Here is a 17,630-nt window from a genome sequence, read left to right on the forward strand (position 1 = left end):
GACACCAAAATCAAATAGTATTTAGGATAGGGGATGGGTGAGCAACTGGACCTCATATACCCAGGAAGAAAGAATTGAAACCAACCCTTTGTTTTCCTGAGCTCCTCCACCAGGTATTTGGCTTCCTCTTGAACTCTCTCTTCAATGCTTCTCTTCCCCATCCCAAAATTCCTTAGGGTCACGAGGGAAAACCTACGCATTTGTTTCCATCTCTCTCCCCGACTGAAAATAACTCCTAGACAAAAGAGAAAAATAGCACATTGGTTATTCTAACACTGGAGATGGTGGAGGGTACAGTGAGCATGGTGGCCATTGTATGTTTAGTTTTCTTTTATTTTTAATCAATTAGTTTAAGTTTTCAATATTCACTTCCATAAGATTTTGAGTACAAAATTTTCTCCCATTCTGGGTAGGCCAGGTGGTGCAGTAAGAGTGCCGGCCCCAGAGTTGGGAGACCTGTGATCAGTTCTGGCCTTAGATACTTAACACCCACACAAAATAACTGGCCATGTAACTTTCAGCAAGTTACTTAACCCCAATTGCTTAAAAAATTTTTCTCCCACTCCATGCCTCCCCTTCCTCAAGACAGTGTGCAATCTGCAATAAGCTCTACAAATACATACTTATGAAACCTATTTTCACATTAGTCATGCTGTAAAGAAGAATTAGAACCAATGGGAGGAATCATGGGAAAGAAGAAACAGCAACAACAAGAAAAAGAGAACAAATATTACACTTCATTCTGTATTAAGACTCCATAGTTCTTTTTCTAGAGGTAGATAGTATCTTCCATCATGAGTCTTTTATAACTGTCTTGATTCACTGTATGGCTGAGAAGAACCATGTCTTTTAAAATTGATCACCACACAATGTTTCTATTGCTGTGTACAATGTTCTCCTGATTCTGCTCTCCTCACCCAGTATCATTTCATGTAAGTCTTTTCTGATTTTTCTGAAGTCTATCTGCTCATAATTTCTTATAGCACAATAGTATTCCATTTTGTTCATATACAGCAGCTTGTTCAGTCATTCCCCAATTGATGGACTGTGATAGTGATGGACTGTGATAGTAATGGAATGTGGAGATTCCCCTGTATTGGGCTTGGTTTTCAAATTGATTGTATTAAAACCCAGAGCTTGTTAATCCCACCTGTGGGATGGACTTGTTGATGTGAAAAGAAAGTCCTGACTGGGAGGAGCTGGTGACGTAGATTTGGAGAGACACTAGAGAGAGGCGGAAGATTTTTTTTTTTTGGAAGCAGCACCTCGTGGAGAGAGAGAGACTAAGAGAATTGCTAGTGGCCGCTTTGAATTGCCCTGGACTTTTGAGACCTGACCCCTGAGCTGCCAAGGACTGAGGAGACATGGCTGTTTTGCTGGTACTTTGTCTGTCTGTTTTGATGTTATTTTGCCAGATTTGTCCACTGGTGAAAGACTGTCCTTTTGTTGAAGAAGTCCTGGAACCTGGCTGTTCGCTAAGAAAGCCTGCGACTGTCCTGCAGACAGAGAGTGAATACTGTCCACTTGTGAGGGACAGTACTGTTGTTGAGAGTGAATACTGTCCACTGGTGAGGGACAGTACTGTTGTTGCAGGGGTCTGGAGACTGTCCTGCAGACAGAATGAATACTGTCCACTGGTGAGGGACAGTACTGTTGTTGCAGGGGTCTGGGAGCCTTTCTGTTGGTTCAGAAGCCCTGAAGAAGGATTTTCTTGTTGTATGTTTACAGAAATCCTGGGAGAGGGCTTTGCTAATGTGTTCAGGGGTTCTAGGGCTGTTCTACAGACAGAGGATAAATTCATGAAGGGACTGGCAATGTATCTTATGGCCTTGCTAAGCCTTGTCTCTCCAGGAACTAAGATTGCTGAGAACTTGCCTTGTGTCAAGATGAAGAAAAGACCTCCATTTGGGTATTAAGTGCTATGTTTAAACTTGATGTAACTCAATTGTGATCCAGGAGGTGGGGAACTTTTAACCTTATTGTGCTCTGTGATTGACAAATGAAGGTACTTCACCTATGTTTGGAAACTAATCTCCATTTGAGAAGAGGGGCTTTGTGGTGGACTTAATTAAGGTATAGCCTAGGGGTGGAGAAGTATTTAGAACAGAGACTTTGTAATTGATTGAATGATTGGAAGATCCTGGGGTGGGGTAGGCCCTGGAGATTATTTAATCACACTTAGTAAATGCTGTATTTTGAATGATGTCATGTTTTGATCTTCTCTGTTCTGGGTTTGTTACTGAATAAAATAGAGAGCACCTATGCTGGTATTTTGAACCTGGGAAGTTGCCTTTCCTTGGCATTACATTACATGGACATCCCCTCAATTTCCAATTCTTGGCCACCACAAAAAAAGTGTTGCTTCAAATATTTTTGTACCTGTGAGTCCTTTTCCCATTTTTATGATCTCTTTGAGATACAGACCTAGAAGTGGTATTGCTGAGTCAAAGAGTATACACAGTTTTATAGCTCTTTGTGTATTTTTCCAAATTACTCTCCAGAATGGCTGGATCCATTTGTAACTCCACCAACAATATATTAATGTTCCAATTTGCCTACATATTCTCCATGGTCTATCAGTTTCCTGTATTGTCAGTGAATCTGGTAGCTTTGATGTGGTACCTCAGAGTTGCTTTGATTTGCATTTAGCTAATCAATAGTGATTTACAGCAGTTTTCATATGACTAGGAACAATTTTAATTCTTCATCTGAAAACTACCTCTTCATATGCTTTGACCATTTATCAATTGGGGAATGGCTTATTTTCTTTTAAATTTGACTCATCTCTATAAACATTTTAGAAATGAGGCCTTTATTAGAGACACTGGCTACAAAAATTGTTGCCCAGCTTTCTGCTTTTCTTTTAATCTTGGTTGCATTGCCTTTGTTTGGGCAAAATCTTTTCAACTGAATACAATCAAAATCATCCTTTTTGTATTTCATAATGTTCTCTATATCTTGTTTAGACATAAATTCTTCTGTTCTCCATAAATCTGACAGGAAAATTATTCCTTGCTCTCCTAGTTATCTCATAGTATCAAACTTCATGTTTAAATCACGTATCCATTTTGACTTTATTTTGATATACAGTGTAAGATGTTAGTCTCTGCCTAGTTTCTGTTACAATATTTTCCAGTTTTCCAATCTTTTTTTTGTCAAAAAGTACTTATTCCAGAATCTGGAGTTTTGATATTTATCAAACAGTAAATTACTACAGTCATTGACTATGATGTTTTGAGTACCTACATATTTCAGTGATCCACCACTGTCTTTCTTAGCCAGAACCAAGCAGTTTTGATGATTTTTGCTTTATAATACAATGAAAGATCTGTTAAACTAGGCCACCTTCCCTTGCATTTCTTTTCATTAATTTCCTTTATAGTTTGAACAATTCTTCTTCCGGATAAATTGGTAGTACTTTTTCAAGCTCTATAAAATAATTTTTTCGTTATTTGATTGGTGTGGAAATGAATAAGTAAATTAATTTAGGCAGAATTAGTCTTGTTACTATGTTAGCTTAGCCTACCAATAAGCAACTGATTTTTTTTCCAATTATATAGATCTGACATCAGTTCTGTGAAAACTGTTTTGCAATTGTGTTCATATAGTTCCCAGGTTTGTCTTCACAGGGAGTCTCCCTAATATTTTATGATGTCTATATTAACTTTTAATGGAATTTCTCTTTCTACCCCTTTCTGTTAGTTTTGTTAGTAATGTATAAAAAATGCCCATGAATTGTGTGGGTTAATTTTATATCCTCCAACTTTGCTAAATTTGTTTATTATTTCAAATAGTTCATTGCTTGATTTTCTATGATTCTCTAAGTATACCATCGTATCATTTGCAAAGAGTGTTTCTCTTTGTTTCTTCTTTGCCTATTCTAATTCCTCCAATTTTTTTCTTCTTTTATTGCTAAAGCTAAGATTTCTAGTAGAATTGAAGAGTTGTGATAATGCACAATTTTGTTTCTCCCTAGATCTTATTGGAAACGCTCTTGCTTGTCCCCATTACGTATAATGCTTGCTGATGGTATTAGATAGATGCTGTCTATCATTTTCAGGAAGACTTCATTTATTGTTATGCTCTCTAGTGTTTTTAATAGGAATGAGTGTTGCATTTTTTTAAAAGCTTTTTCTGAATCTATTGAGATATTGATATGATTTCTGCTAGTTTTGTTTTTGATATGATCAATTATGCGGACAGTTTTCCTAATACTAAACCAGACCTGCCTTTCTGGTGTAAATCTTATCAGGTCATAGTATACTATCCTTGTGAGAAGTTGGTATAACCTTCTTCCTTCCATTTTATTTAAAATGTCTGCATCTATATTCATTTGAGAGATTGATCTATACTTTTCTTTCTCTGTTTTTACTCTTACCAGTTTAGGCATCAACTCCATATTTGTTTTGTAAAAAGAATTTGGAATTACTTCTTCTTTGCCTTTTTTTCCCCAAATAGTTTATATAGTGTAAAAATTAATAGTTATTTAGATGTTTGATAGAATTCACTTGTAAATACATCTGGCCCTGGAGAATTTTCTTCAGGGAGTACATTGGTGGCTTGTTCAATTTCTTCCTCTGAAATGGGGTTATTTAAATATTTTATTTCCTCTTCTATTAACTTGGGCAATTTATATTTTACAAAAATATTTATCAATTTCACTTAAATTGTGAAATTTATCAGTGTGCAGATGGGCAAAATAGCTCCTAGTTATTATATTATATTCTTTTTCCTTGGTAGTGACTCTATCCTTTTCATTTTTGATACTTGCAATTTGGTTTTCTTCTTTCTTTTATTAAATCAAATTAACCAAAGGCTTTCTATTTTTCTTTATAGAATCTACTCTTAATTTTATATGTTAGTTCAATAGTTTTCTTAATTTCAATTTTTTTAATCTCTTTTTCAGAATTTTTAATTTGGTAATTAATTAAAGATTTTTAATTTGTTCTTTTTTCTAACTTTTTTATTTGCATGCCCAATCCATTGATCTCCTTTTCCTCTATTTCATTTATGAAACCATAGAGAATATGAAACTACCCCTAAGAACAACTTTTACTCAATCCCATAAGTTTTGGTGTGCTGTCTCATTATTCTCATTCTTTGGATGATGTTATTCATTTCTTTGTTTCATTGTTTGACCTACTCATTCTTTCGGATTAGATTATTCAGTTTTGAATTAATTTTTAGTCTACTTTCTCTCTTTTTTTTTTTTTTTGCTTTTTGGAGGTCAGTTGGGGTTAAGTGACTCTCCCAAGGTCACACAGCTAGTTTTGTGTTAAGTGTCTGAGGCCAGATTTGAACTCGGGTCCTCTTGACTCCAGGGTCATTTCTCTATTCACTGCGCGACCTAGACACCCCTCAGTCTACCTTTCTATGGCCCTTTATTACATATAATTTTTATTGCATCATGATTTTAAAAGGTTGAACTTAATATTTCTGCTTTTCTAAATTGTATTTTGAGGCTTTTATGACCAAATAAATGGTCAATTTTTGTGTAGGTCCCATTTCCCATTGAAAAAAAGATATATTCTTTTAAGTCCCCATTTAATTTTCTCCGTAGGTCTACCATATCTAATTTTTAAAAAATGCTATTCACCTCTTGAATTTCTTTCTTATTTATTTTGTAACTAGATTCATCTAGTTCTGAGAAGGGGAGTTTGAGGTCCCCCACTAGTATGATTTTATTCTCTATTTCTCTGTGTAACTCTCTTAATTTCTCCTCTAAGAATTTTGATACTATACCACTTGTGCATATATATTTAGCACTGACTTACTCCACTGTCTATGGTACCTTTTAGCAGGATGTGGTTTCATTCTTTTTTTTAATGCTTTATTAACTTCTGGTTTACATCATTTATTTCCACCAAATTTTGAGTAAGAAATTTTTCCCTGCCCACTGTCCCTTCTATTCCACATCCCACTTGTTCTATTCCCTACATTGTTCCTATCCCTTTTCAAAAGTGGGTGCTTCCAACTTCCCTGCCCCCTCCATACTGACTTCCTTTAATCATCCCCCCTTCATACCCTACCCCTCTACTCTCTTCTAGGGAGAGATACCCTATTTAGTGTGTATGTCATTCCACCCCTGAGCCAAATTCAATGAGAATAAAGTTTTGCCTTTTTGCCTTCCTGTTCTTCCCCTCCATTGTAACCATTTTCCCTTGCCTCTTTTATATAAGATAGTTTGCCCCATTCTGTCACTCCCCATCTCCTTTTGTTATATTCCTCTCTCACCTCTTAATTTCACCTTTAAAGTATCATCTTTTCCTATTAAATTGGTCCTGTGCACTCTATCTATGTATACCTGTAAACATATATACACACATTCACATAAGTATTCATATGCCCATATACCCTCCTATATGGACATATATATTTGTATTCCCTTCAACTATTTTCATACTGAGAAAAAGTTTCATCAGTAAAAATGATCGTTTTTCCACGTAGGAATGTAAATAGTTCAACTTTGATAAGTCCCTTGTGGTTTCTTTTTGTGTTTACTTTCTCAAGCTTCTCTTGCTCCTTGTATCTGAATGTGGAATTTTCTATTCAACACTGATTTTTTCATCAAGAATACTTGAAAGTCCTTTATTCCACTGAATGACCATATGATACTCAGTTTTCCTCAGTAGGTGATTTTTAGTTTTAATCCCAGCTCCTTTGACCTCCGGAATATCATATTCCAAGCCCTTTGATCCCTCAATGTAGAAGCTGCCATATCCTGGGTTATCCTGATTGTGTTTGCCAATATTCGAATTGTTTCTTCCTGGCTGCTTGTAATATTCCCTCTTTAATCTGGGAATTCCAGAACCTGACCATAATATTCCTAGGAGTTTTCTTTTTGTGATCTTTTTCAGGAGGTGATCGGTGGATTCTTTCAACCTCTATTTTGCCCTCTGGTACCAAAACATCAGGGCAGGTTTCTTTGAGAACTTCCTCGAAGATGATTTCTAGGTTCGTACTTTGATAATGGCTTTCAGGTAGTCCAATAAGTTTTAAATTATCTCTCCTGGATCTATTTTCCATGGTTTTTCCCATGAGATATTTCACATTGCCTTCTATTCTTTCATTCGTTTGGATCTGTTTAACAGCATCTTGATTTCTCATAAAGTCATTAGCTTCCATTTGCTCCAATCTAATTCTGAAGCAATGATTCTCCTCATTGAGCTTTTGAGATTCTTTTTCCATCTGGCAAATTCGACTTTTTCAGGCATTCTTTTCCTCATTGCCTTTTTGAGCCTCTTTTGCCATTTGAGTCAGTTTGTTTTTTAATGTATGATTTTCCTCAGTCAGTCTGTTGAATCTCATTTCATAATTTTCTTGCATTGTTCTCATTTCTCTTCCCAATTTTTCCTCCACTTCTCTTATCTGCTTCTTAAGGTCCTCTATGGCTTGTAACCAGCTTGTATTTTCCTTTGAAGCTTTTGGTGCAGGAGTTCTGACTTCACTGTTTTCCTCCTGTTCCATGCTTTCCTCCTTTTTGTCCACAAAATAGGAGAGTAATGTTGGAATTTTCTGTCTGCTATGTTTCCTTTGCCTGATCATTTTGCCACTCAATTACTTGACTTTGGGGCTTTTTGCCACAGTAGGACTCTGCCACGACAGGGGAGCTTTCATTCCAAACGCTGCATTTTTCTCTGCTGCCGGAGGTATTAGGTAGGTGCCCTCTCTGAGGTCTCCACACGCTCTGGCAAGCTGGACACACTCCCCAGGACCTCCACCCTAGATTGCAATCCATATGCAAGCAGGTTAAAGCAAGAGCAATTACCCCTCAGACTGGTTCTTGGCCTCCCTACACTCTGCAGGCCAGGAGCTGAAGCTGCCACGCAGCCCTGGCTGGCTGTGCTAGAGTCTCAGAGGCTTTTCGCCCTGGGTGTAAAAGCCATGCACTCCCACTTACAGGTCCCAAAGTCCACACTGCACTGGCTTCATACTTTGTCCTTCGAATCTATGTCTTGATAAATCTGGAAACTGCCACCACTGCTGCTGATCTGGAGTCCTTCTGGCTGGCGGCTGGTCAGGCCTGCCCTGGGGCTAAAGCTTCCGCTTAGGCCTGGGCTCTCAGCTCCCAGAGAGCTGCACTGGCCGATTCCTGCTGGCCTGCTGCGCTGTCTTCAGTGGGAGGTTAGCTTCTCTGTGTCATTTTGTGGTTTCTGCAGCTCCAAAGTTTGTTTACAATCCCCTTTTTACATGGATTGGGGAAGGTGGAAGCCGGAGCTGTGGTTCTACTCAGCCATCTTGGCTCCGCCGCACCTCACAAAATTCTAATTTTTAATGATTTTTTTCCTTCAGTTAGTTTTTGTACCTACTTTTCCATTTGGCCAATTTTACTTTTTAATAGGTTGTTTTCTTCAGTGTACTTTTTTTTTCCATTTGGCCAATTGTAATTTTTAAGGTCTTGTTCTCTACAGTCAATTTTTGCCTTTCCTTTTCCAAGCCATTGACTCTCTTTTCCATACCTTTCATTTGTTTTCCCAATTTTTCTTCCACCTCTCTTATTTCTCTTTTAAAATACTTCTTTAAGGGCAGGGCTAAGATGTCAGAGTAAAAGCACAAACTTGACATGGGCTACTGCTCGAATTACTTCAAATACATGTCAAAAATGACTCTAAACAGACTTTAAAGCTACAGAACCCACAAACTGAAAGAGATAATCAAATATCCTACTGAAATAAGCCTGGCAGGAGGACAGGAAATGATCATTCAGAGAGTAATTGCTCTATCACACCAAGCTAGGAGTTGAGCACATTTCACTGTCAGCGCCCCAACCAGCGACCACCAGAATAGTCTTCAGGAGAGTGAATCTTCAGTAGTTGTGGTCATTTCCAGACTTCTCAACCCATAATGACTGAAGAGCATGGTGTTGTCTCCTAGGCTAGAGGCAGCCTGAGGTGCGGTGGCCCAACAGCTGATACTGTGTAGCTGTTTGCAGAGCTCCTGGCCTGCAGATTGTAGTGGGACCAAGCAATCATGCAGAGGGTAATTGCTCTTGCTTTAACCTGCTTGGATCTGGATAGCAGTCTAGGGTGGAGGTCCTAGGGTGCATGACCAGCTTTCCAGTGCCTGTGGAGGCCTCAGAGAGGGCACCTATTTATTATCTCTGGAAGCTGAGAAAACCCCAGTGTTTGAAATGAAAGCTCCCCAGTCTGGTGGCAGAGTCCTACTGTGGCAAAAAGCTCAGGGGTCAAGTGACTGAGGGGTGACATGACCAGGCAAAGGAAACAAAGCCGACAGAATATTCTAACATTAGACTTCTATTCTGGGGACAAAAAGGAGCAAAGCATGGAACAGGAGGAAAACAGTGAAGTCATAACTCCTGCACCAAAAGCTTCAAAGGAAAATATGAGCAGGTTACAGGCCATAGAGGACATTAAGAAGCAGATAAGAGAAATTGAGGGAAAATTGGGAAGAGATGAGAATGATGCAAGGAAATTATTAAATGAGAGTCAACAGCTTGACTGAGGAAAATAACACCTTAAAAAACAGACTAACTCAAATGGCAAAGGAGACTCAAAAAGGCAATGAGGAGAAGAATGTCTTAAAAAGCCAAATTTGCGAGATGGAAAAAGAATCTCAAAAGTTCACTGAGGAGAATCATTGCTTCATAATTAGATTTGAGAAAATGGAAGCTAATGACTATGAGAAATCAAGATAATGTTAAACAGATCCAAACAAATGAAAGAATAGGAGGCAATGTGAAATATCTCATGGGAAAAACACTGACCTGGAAAATAGATCCAGGAGAGATAATTTAAAAAATATTGGACTACCTGAAGGCCATGATCAAAGTAAGAACCTAGAAATCATCCTCCAGGACATTCTCAAAGAAAACTGCCCTGATGTTTTAGAAACAGTGGGCAAAATAGAGGTTGAAAGAATCCACCGATCACCTCCTGAAAAAGATCCCAAAAAGAAAACTCCTAGGAATATTTTAGCCAGGTTCCAGAATTCCCAGATTAAGGGGAGAATATTACAAGAAGTCAGGAAGAAAATTTGAATATTGTGGAAACACAATCAGGATAACCCAGGATCTTGCAGCTTCTACACTGAGGGATTGAAGGGCTTGGAATATGATATTCCGGAGGTCAAAGGAATTGAGATGAAAACCAAGAATCACCTACCCAGCAAAACTGAGTATCATCTTTCAGGGGAAAATATGCTCCTTCAGTGGAATAGTGGACTTTCAAGCATTCTTGATGAAAAAACTTGAGTTGAATAGAAAATTTGACATTCAGATACAAGAAGCAAGAGAAGCATGAGAAGGTAAACAGGGAAAAGAAATCATAAGGAACATATAAAAGTTGAACTATTTACATTCCTACATGGAAAAATAATAATTGTAGATGATGAAACTTTTCTCAATATGAAAATAGTTGAAAGGAATAGAAATATATATATATATATATATATATATATATATATGTGTCTATATATCAGTATATATGGGCATATGAATACATATGTGAATAGGTGTATATATGTTTACAGGTATACATAGATAGAGGGCACAGGACCAATTTAACAGGAAGGGATGATACTTAAAAGGTGAAATTAAGAGGTGAGAGGAATATAGTGAGAGGAGATGGGGAGAGACAGAATGGGGTAAACTATCTCATATAGAAGATTCAAGGGAAAATGGTTACAATGTAGAGGAAGAATAGGAAGGCAAAAGGGAATGGGTAAACCCCATTCCCATTGAATTTGGATTAGGGAGGGAATGAAATACACTCTAAATAGGGTATCTAACCCTACAAGAGTGCAGGGGGGAAGGGGATTAGAGGGGGGATGATGGAAGGGACGGCAGGCTTGGGGGGAGGGAAGTTGGAAGCACCCACTTTTGAAAATGGATGGGAACAAAGTAGAGAACAGAACAAGTGGGAGGTGGGATAGGAGGGAGGGACATATAGTCAGTCATTTAGAATATATCTACTCTGTTCTTGTTTTGCATTAGCCACACATGTACAACCTATACTGAACTGCTTGTCTTCCCAGCAAGGTTGGGTGACAAGGGAGGAAGGGAATGAATCTGGAATTCAACTTTTAAAATCAAATGTTTAAATATATATATATATATATATATATATATATATAGATATAGATATATATATACACTATTATTAAAAAAATAAGAAAATCAAGTAAGAGAACTGGAGGAAAAATTGGGAAGAGAAATGAGAATGATGAAAGAAAATCATGAAAAGCAAATCAACAGCTAGCTAAAAGAGACATAAAAATACACTGAAGAAAATAACACCTTAAAAATAGAATAACTCAAACGGGTAAAGAGGCCCAAAAAGCCAATGAGGGGAAGAATGCCTTAAAAAGTCAAATTTGCCAAATGGTAAAAGGAATTTCTAAAACTCACTGAAGAGAATAACCCCTTCAAAATTAGATTGGAGCAATTGGTAGCTAATGATTTTGTGAGAAATCAAGATGTTATAGAATGGATCCAAACAAATCAGAAAATAGAAGGCAATGTGAAATATCTCATTGGAAAAACAAGTGACGTGGAAAATAGATCCAGGAGAGATAATTTCAAAATTATTGGACTACCTGAAAGCCATGATCAAAGTCAGAACTTAGACAATATCTTTCAAGAAAGTATCAAGCAAAATTGCCCTGATATTCTAGAACCAGAGGGTAAAATAAGAATTGAAATAATTTACTGATCACCTCTTGAAATAGATCCCCAAATGAAAACTCCTAGGAATATAATACTAAATTCCAGAGTTGTCAGGTCAAGGAGAAAATACTGCAAGAAGTCAGGAAGAAACAATTTCAGTACTGTGGAAACACTCTCAGGATGAAGCAAGACCTAGCAGCTCTTACATTAAGGGATCAAAGGCCTTGGAATATGCTATTCTGGAGGGAAAGGAGGTAGGACTAAAACCAAGAATCACCTGCCCAGTGAAACTGAGTATAACGCTCCAGGTAAAAATATGGTCATTTTGTGAAATAGGGGATTTTCAAGTATTCATGATGAAAAAAAAAACAGTGCTGAACAGAAAATTTCACTTTCAAATACAAGAAGGAAGAGAAGCATGAGAAGGTAAACAGGAAAAAGAAATCATAAGGAACTTATCAAAGTTGAACTATTTACATTCCTACATGGAAAAATGATCATTGTAACTCATAAGACTTTTCTCAGTATGAGGATTGTTGAGGAGATTATGTATGTGTGTGTGTCTGTGTATGTATGTATGCATAAGAAGTGTATGTGTATACAAATATGTATCTGAGTGTGGGCATATGTATGCTCATATATACATAGACAGAGGGCACAGGATGAGTTGAATATTAAAGGATGATATCTAAAAAATAAAAATTAAGATGTGGAAGGGGAATTTATTGGGGGGAGATAGAGGGAGATACATTAGGGTGAATTATCTCATATAAAAGAGGCAAGAGAAAACTATTATATTAGAGGGGAAGGACAGGAAGGTGAAAGGGAATGGGACAACCTGATTCTCAATGAATTTGGCTTAAGTAGGAAACAACATATACACTTAATTGGATGTGTTACTCAACAGGAAAATAGGGGGGTTGGGGATAAGAAAGTGGATGATAGAAGGGAGGGCAGAAGGGGGAGAGGGTAGTTAGAAGCTAACATTTTTGAAAAGGGATAGGGCCAAAGGAGAAAATAGAATAAATGTAGGGGTGGGATAGGATGGAGGGAAACATAGTCTTTCACAATATAACTACCAGCGAAATGATTTGGGTAACTACACATGTACAACCTGTATTGAATTGCTTACCTTACCAGTGGGGGTGGATGAGGAGGAAAAAAGGGACAATATGTGGAAGTCAAAGTTTTAAAAACAAATGTTTAAAAAAAAGTTTTGTTTTGTTTTTTACATGCATGAGAAATAAGATATACAGGCACAGGGGTTTAAAAATCGATCTTGCCCTACTAGAAAGTTAGAAGGGGTATGGAGGAGGATATAAGAGAGAACAGATTGGGGGAAGGGCTTTTCAGTAGGCTAGCTATTTGGGGGTGGGGTAGGGGAAAGAAAGGGAAAAATATATCTCAAAATCTTATGGAAATGGATGATGAAAACTAAAGTAAGTAAATAAATATATAAATAAAATCCTTCTTTAGTTCTTCCAAGAAGCCTTTTGGGGCGTGAGACCAATTCACATTACGCTTTGAGGTTTCAGAGCTGTGTCTGTTGACAAAGTTGTCCTCTTTTGAATATGTATTATAATCTTCCTAGTCACCACAATAATTCTCTAAGGTCATTGCTTTTTCTTTTTTTTTTTTGATGAGTTTTATTTTCTTCTTGTTGTCGTTGTGTATTTTTGCTCATTTCATTTTCCTTTTTCCTGGTTTTTAAAGTTGATCTTTGCTTCTGGGGCACAGGGCCATTGCCCCAAGATTCTTGTGTTGTAGTCTAGGGACCTGGTCACTGACTTTGTGTTCTGGGGCTTCAGGCGATGGCATCTAGAGGATGTAGGGTCCGGTAGTTTGCCTCTTGCTGAGCTGAATCTATTGGTGGTGGCTGGTGCGTGCAGAAGCAAGGTGGGTTTTTTTCTGAATTCACCTGTGTCTACACTGAAGGTCCTGTGGTAGAGTTGGATATCTGGCCTTTAGCAGATGACTGCTCACCCAGAACTATACAGAAGCACTGAGAATTTCAACTGCTGGACGATGCCAGCCCACTTAAAATTGTGCTAAAGGATGGGGAGGAATGGCTGCTTGAGGATGCCTGCCTGCCTGCCAGCACATGTGGTGGTTCTCTAAGGTGGAGTCTGCAAGCTCACCTTACTATATCAAGGAATGGGGATATAGATGTCTTGGTGTTGGCTCTTGTCTGTTCCCCACCCTGGGGCTTAGCATATCCCCCTGGTTTTCTGAAGTGGGGCTTACTGCTGGCTTGCTGGGATGCCTTCCATTCTGTATTGCTCCCCTTCCACCAGAGGAAGAGGAAACTTTCCTCTTAAACTTCCAACCATCCTGTTCTAAAAGACTGTTGCATCCCATCTTTCTGCTGACTTAGTTGTTCCAGGATTTTTCCTGATGTGACATTTTCTGTGTTTTCAAGGTCAGTAAGAGACTGAGAGAGATTTATTGCTTACTTCAATATCTTGACTCCTAGGAGTTCTGTTGGTGACAAAGTTTTTGGCTTAATTCATTGATCAAGTTGAATTTTATTCAATTCAAACCAAAATGCCATGTAGCATGGTAGGTATCAGCTACCTAACACATGGAGATCTTGTTTTAGGTGCTGAGAGTAGAATTAAAATGAAGCTCGTAACTATGCTCTGGGGGAAAGGGTGGGCTACATTCTACTGGATATACTCTGACATACCTTTTTGCCTGTCAGTGACTCTTTTGAATAAAGTAAACTTACCTTGTCCTTTGAGTCCATCTTCAAAAACTGGTACAAATCCTCTGTTTGCAAAGCCATCTCCTTGATCAATTAGCGCTTCCTTTATAATGTTATATCCATGTAGCACTACAACAGGCTGGGTTCCAAAATAAAGAGTATAAATAGGACCATATTTTTCAGCCAGCTGTGAAAAGAATGCCAAGAAATAGGAAGACATTCAGTGTGAAACTTCAGAAAGTTGGAATTTGCCCCCACAACTCCCTGATCACGTGTCATATGGATGTGTATATATGTGCACTATATACGCATGGGAACATATGTTGCTAATGAATACTGAGCATACAAAACATAAGCTGTGGGACAACAAAATCAAACTCTTATTCCTTTAGTTTGCTCCTTGGAAATCCATGTCATTGTCTGGCACAATATTTTTTTTATTATTTTTCTCAGGTACTTTCCATTTGTGGTCCACTTACAAGTTTATGGAAAAGGGCCTGGGGTCAATGTTGGATAGATGAACCATGGAATATTTCTAGGAGGATGTGGAAAAAAGTCACACAGAATCCAGAGGGAATTGCCATCTCCTCAAAAAAATTATCTACTCTCTTTGCCTCTCCTCTCATTTCTGGAAATTTTGCATTATTTCTTCAGTTATTGAATGTCAACTCCAACTGATCATTTCAAAGTTCCTATTGGTCTCTGAATAGACAAATTTGATGGCCTTATCTCAATCCATATTTTTATATATCTTTACAGCATTTGACATTGTTTACTACCCTCTTCTTTCATATATTCTCTTCTCTTTGGGATTCTCTAATGCTCTCTCTTTCTCTTTCTCTCACATACACACACGCGCACACACACACACATACCCTTTTACCATTCTAATTGTTTCTTATCAATCTCCTTTCCAGTATCATAGCCTACTCTGAACCACAAATCCAGGATTTTTCACAATGATTCTGTCCTGGGCCCTCTTCTCTTCTCTTCTCTTTCTACATTCTCATTCTGTATAACCTCATAATCACTATGGAGATACCTCCCAGATCTATACACGTTGGTCTATTATCATTATTTAATATCTAAAGGAATTGTATGCTAAATTAGAATAAAATAAAATTCATTTCCCTTACCCTAAAAAGCCGCCCTCTTCCAAACTTCCTTATTTCTGGCTAAGATATCACTAGAAAAGCATAGTCTGACCATTACACTCTCCTGATCAACAAAATTCAGTGCTTCCCAATTACCAGTTGCAGACTGGCCCCCACTGCTGGTTGGATGCATATATGCTGGACAGCATTGGGTTGCTCTATTTACTAGGTCTGATCAAAGGTAGTGTCAGTGAAGAGGGTCTTTCAGAAAAGCCACAGATCCTTATTTGGGAATTGAGAGGGTCTTCTTTAGTTCATCCATGTCTGGAATGTGAGAATTTTCTGCCTTTCAGCCAACTTCTTTGGCATTAAAAATTATTCACAGCCCAGCTGGAACCAACCTTTCCTGAATGATTATTCCTCTCCATTTATTCCATGGTTCAGATAAATTGGCCTTCTTGCTGTTTCTCACACAACACAATCTGCCAATAGCTTGCCTTTGCAAGACCTCATGCCGAGGATGCACATCCTTTCTTTACCTCTTAGAATTCCTAATTTTCACATAGCTGCAGTCAATTGTCGCTTTCTACAGAAGGGTTTTCCTGATTACTCTTCCAGCTGCTGGTTCCATCCTCTCTAAATATTATCTTTCATTCATTTTTTGTTTGCTTTTTGGAGGGCAATTGGGGTTAAGTGACTTGCCCAAGGTCACATGGCTATTTTTTTTTTGTTAAGTGTCTGAGGCCAGATCCGAACGCAGGTTCTCCTGACTCGAGGGCCAGTGCTCTAGTCATTGCACCACGTAGCCACCCCCCATTCATTTTCAACATATTTTTATATGCTTACTTGGCAAATTCTCTCATTCTCCCATTGGCTTACTTCCCCAATCTGCATCCACACTAGAACTTTAGGTCCTCAAAAGGTAACTGCTAAAGTTCTCTGAGTTCTATGAGAAGAAAGAAAACTAAACTATTGTATCATTGTAGTGAGACACATATTTATTGATAAATGTGTTTAGGACCCCTCCTAACTCTGGAACATTTTGGAGTCTGCTCTCAAAAAGTTCACAAATGAGTTGGATGGATTACTGGGTGGATCTCTTTATAAGCTGATCTTACTGCGCCATTGTAGTATTAGGCTATCCCATGACTAAGCCAGATTGGCCTCCACTGCAGGTTGGGTGCATATATGCTGGACAACATTGGGTTGCTCTCTTTTACTGGACCACTCCCATTCTGGTCTGATCAAGGGTAGTGTCAGTGAAGAGGGCCTTTCAGAAAAGCCACAGATCCCTATTTGGGAATTGAGAGAAGCTTCTTTAGTCCTTCCATGTCTGGAATGTGAGAATTTTCTTCCTTTCAGTCAACACATGCAACTCCAGAGAGGTATATACAACCTCTCTTTTATCAACCTACACTCTCAAGCACCAGGTCTTGATGAAGAGAAATATAGACATTCCTCCTCTAGGATCTGGATTATTTTCTTACAATAACTCTTTCACTTGAAGACTTCACTTTGCTGTAGGATAATTAACAAGCAATTTACTAAATCCTCATGTGTACAGGCTAAGCAATAAACTGGAAATATCCTTTTTCTAATAAGCACAAAACAGTCCTTGTCCTCAGGTTTTCCCAGGCATTAACTCCAAAATTGTCCTTCCAGTACAAATGATACCCTGGGACACAAGACACCAAAACAGACTTTGCCCTATGTAAGTGCATTATCTCTATAGCCAGCTAGCTTAGTTCATAATTCACATGTGTTTTTGCCCCTTTCAAACAGTGAAATAATCAATGGAGCAGAGACTATTTAATTTGTGTGTTTGCAGCAGAAGCAGCACTTTGAATAGTGCCTGGTATGCAGAAGGTACCTAATCAAGGATTTTTGACTGACTGATTGAAAACTCCGATTAAATATTCATCAGAGTAGCAAAAGCTTTGCAGGAAAATTTCTCTAGGAAGATTTTGGGGGAAAGAACAGCATTTGAAATCTATGGAAATTTATGACCCAGACCCTTGTGATGGTCAATTTCAAAATACATCTATGAAACAGCTGGTGTAGCTTGGTTTATTGATAAGGGGGCGAGGAGAGAAAGAAGGGAATTTTTTACATATTATTTTACATACGATGATAATGCATGAGAAATTACTCACAAACAATGAACCAAGGAATAGCAGTCGAGTGAGAGAACCCAGAAATATGTGTCTTT

The 17,630-nt window shown here is 38.1% G+C and overlaps 1 protein-coding gene across 3 annotated transcripts in view; it reads right to left on the reverse strand.

The window, feature by feature from the left end:
* LOC138148603 (cytochrome P450 2C23-like) overlaps nt 1-17,630 on the reverse strand; it is a 45,383-nt gene that overhangs the window by 20,557 nt on the left and 7,196 nt on the right. For 2 of the 3 annotated variants that reach the window (XM_069071382.1, XM_069071380.1), the window contains 2 exons: nt 14,352-14,514; nt 86-235 (listed from right to left, as the gene is read on the reverse strand). In XM_069071382.1, the coding sequence (XP_068927483.1) occupies nt 86-235; nt 14,352-14,514 (313 nt within the window). Of the gene's footprint in view, nt 1-85; nt 236-14,351; nt 14,538-17,630 lie in introns of all 3 variants that reach the window. The other variant, XM_069071381.1, reaches the window with a different exon arrangement.

Source organism: Petaurus breviceps, unplaced genomic scaffold (genome assembly GCF_028583685.1).
Source record: "Petaurus breviceps papuanus isolate PSGF00001 unplaced genomic scaffold, PetGlider_PUasm1.0 90825, whole genome shotgun sequence".
Lineage (NCBI taxonomy): Eukaryota > Metazoa > Chordata > Mammalia > Diprotodontia > Petauridae > Petaurus > Petaurus breviceps.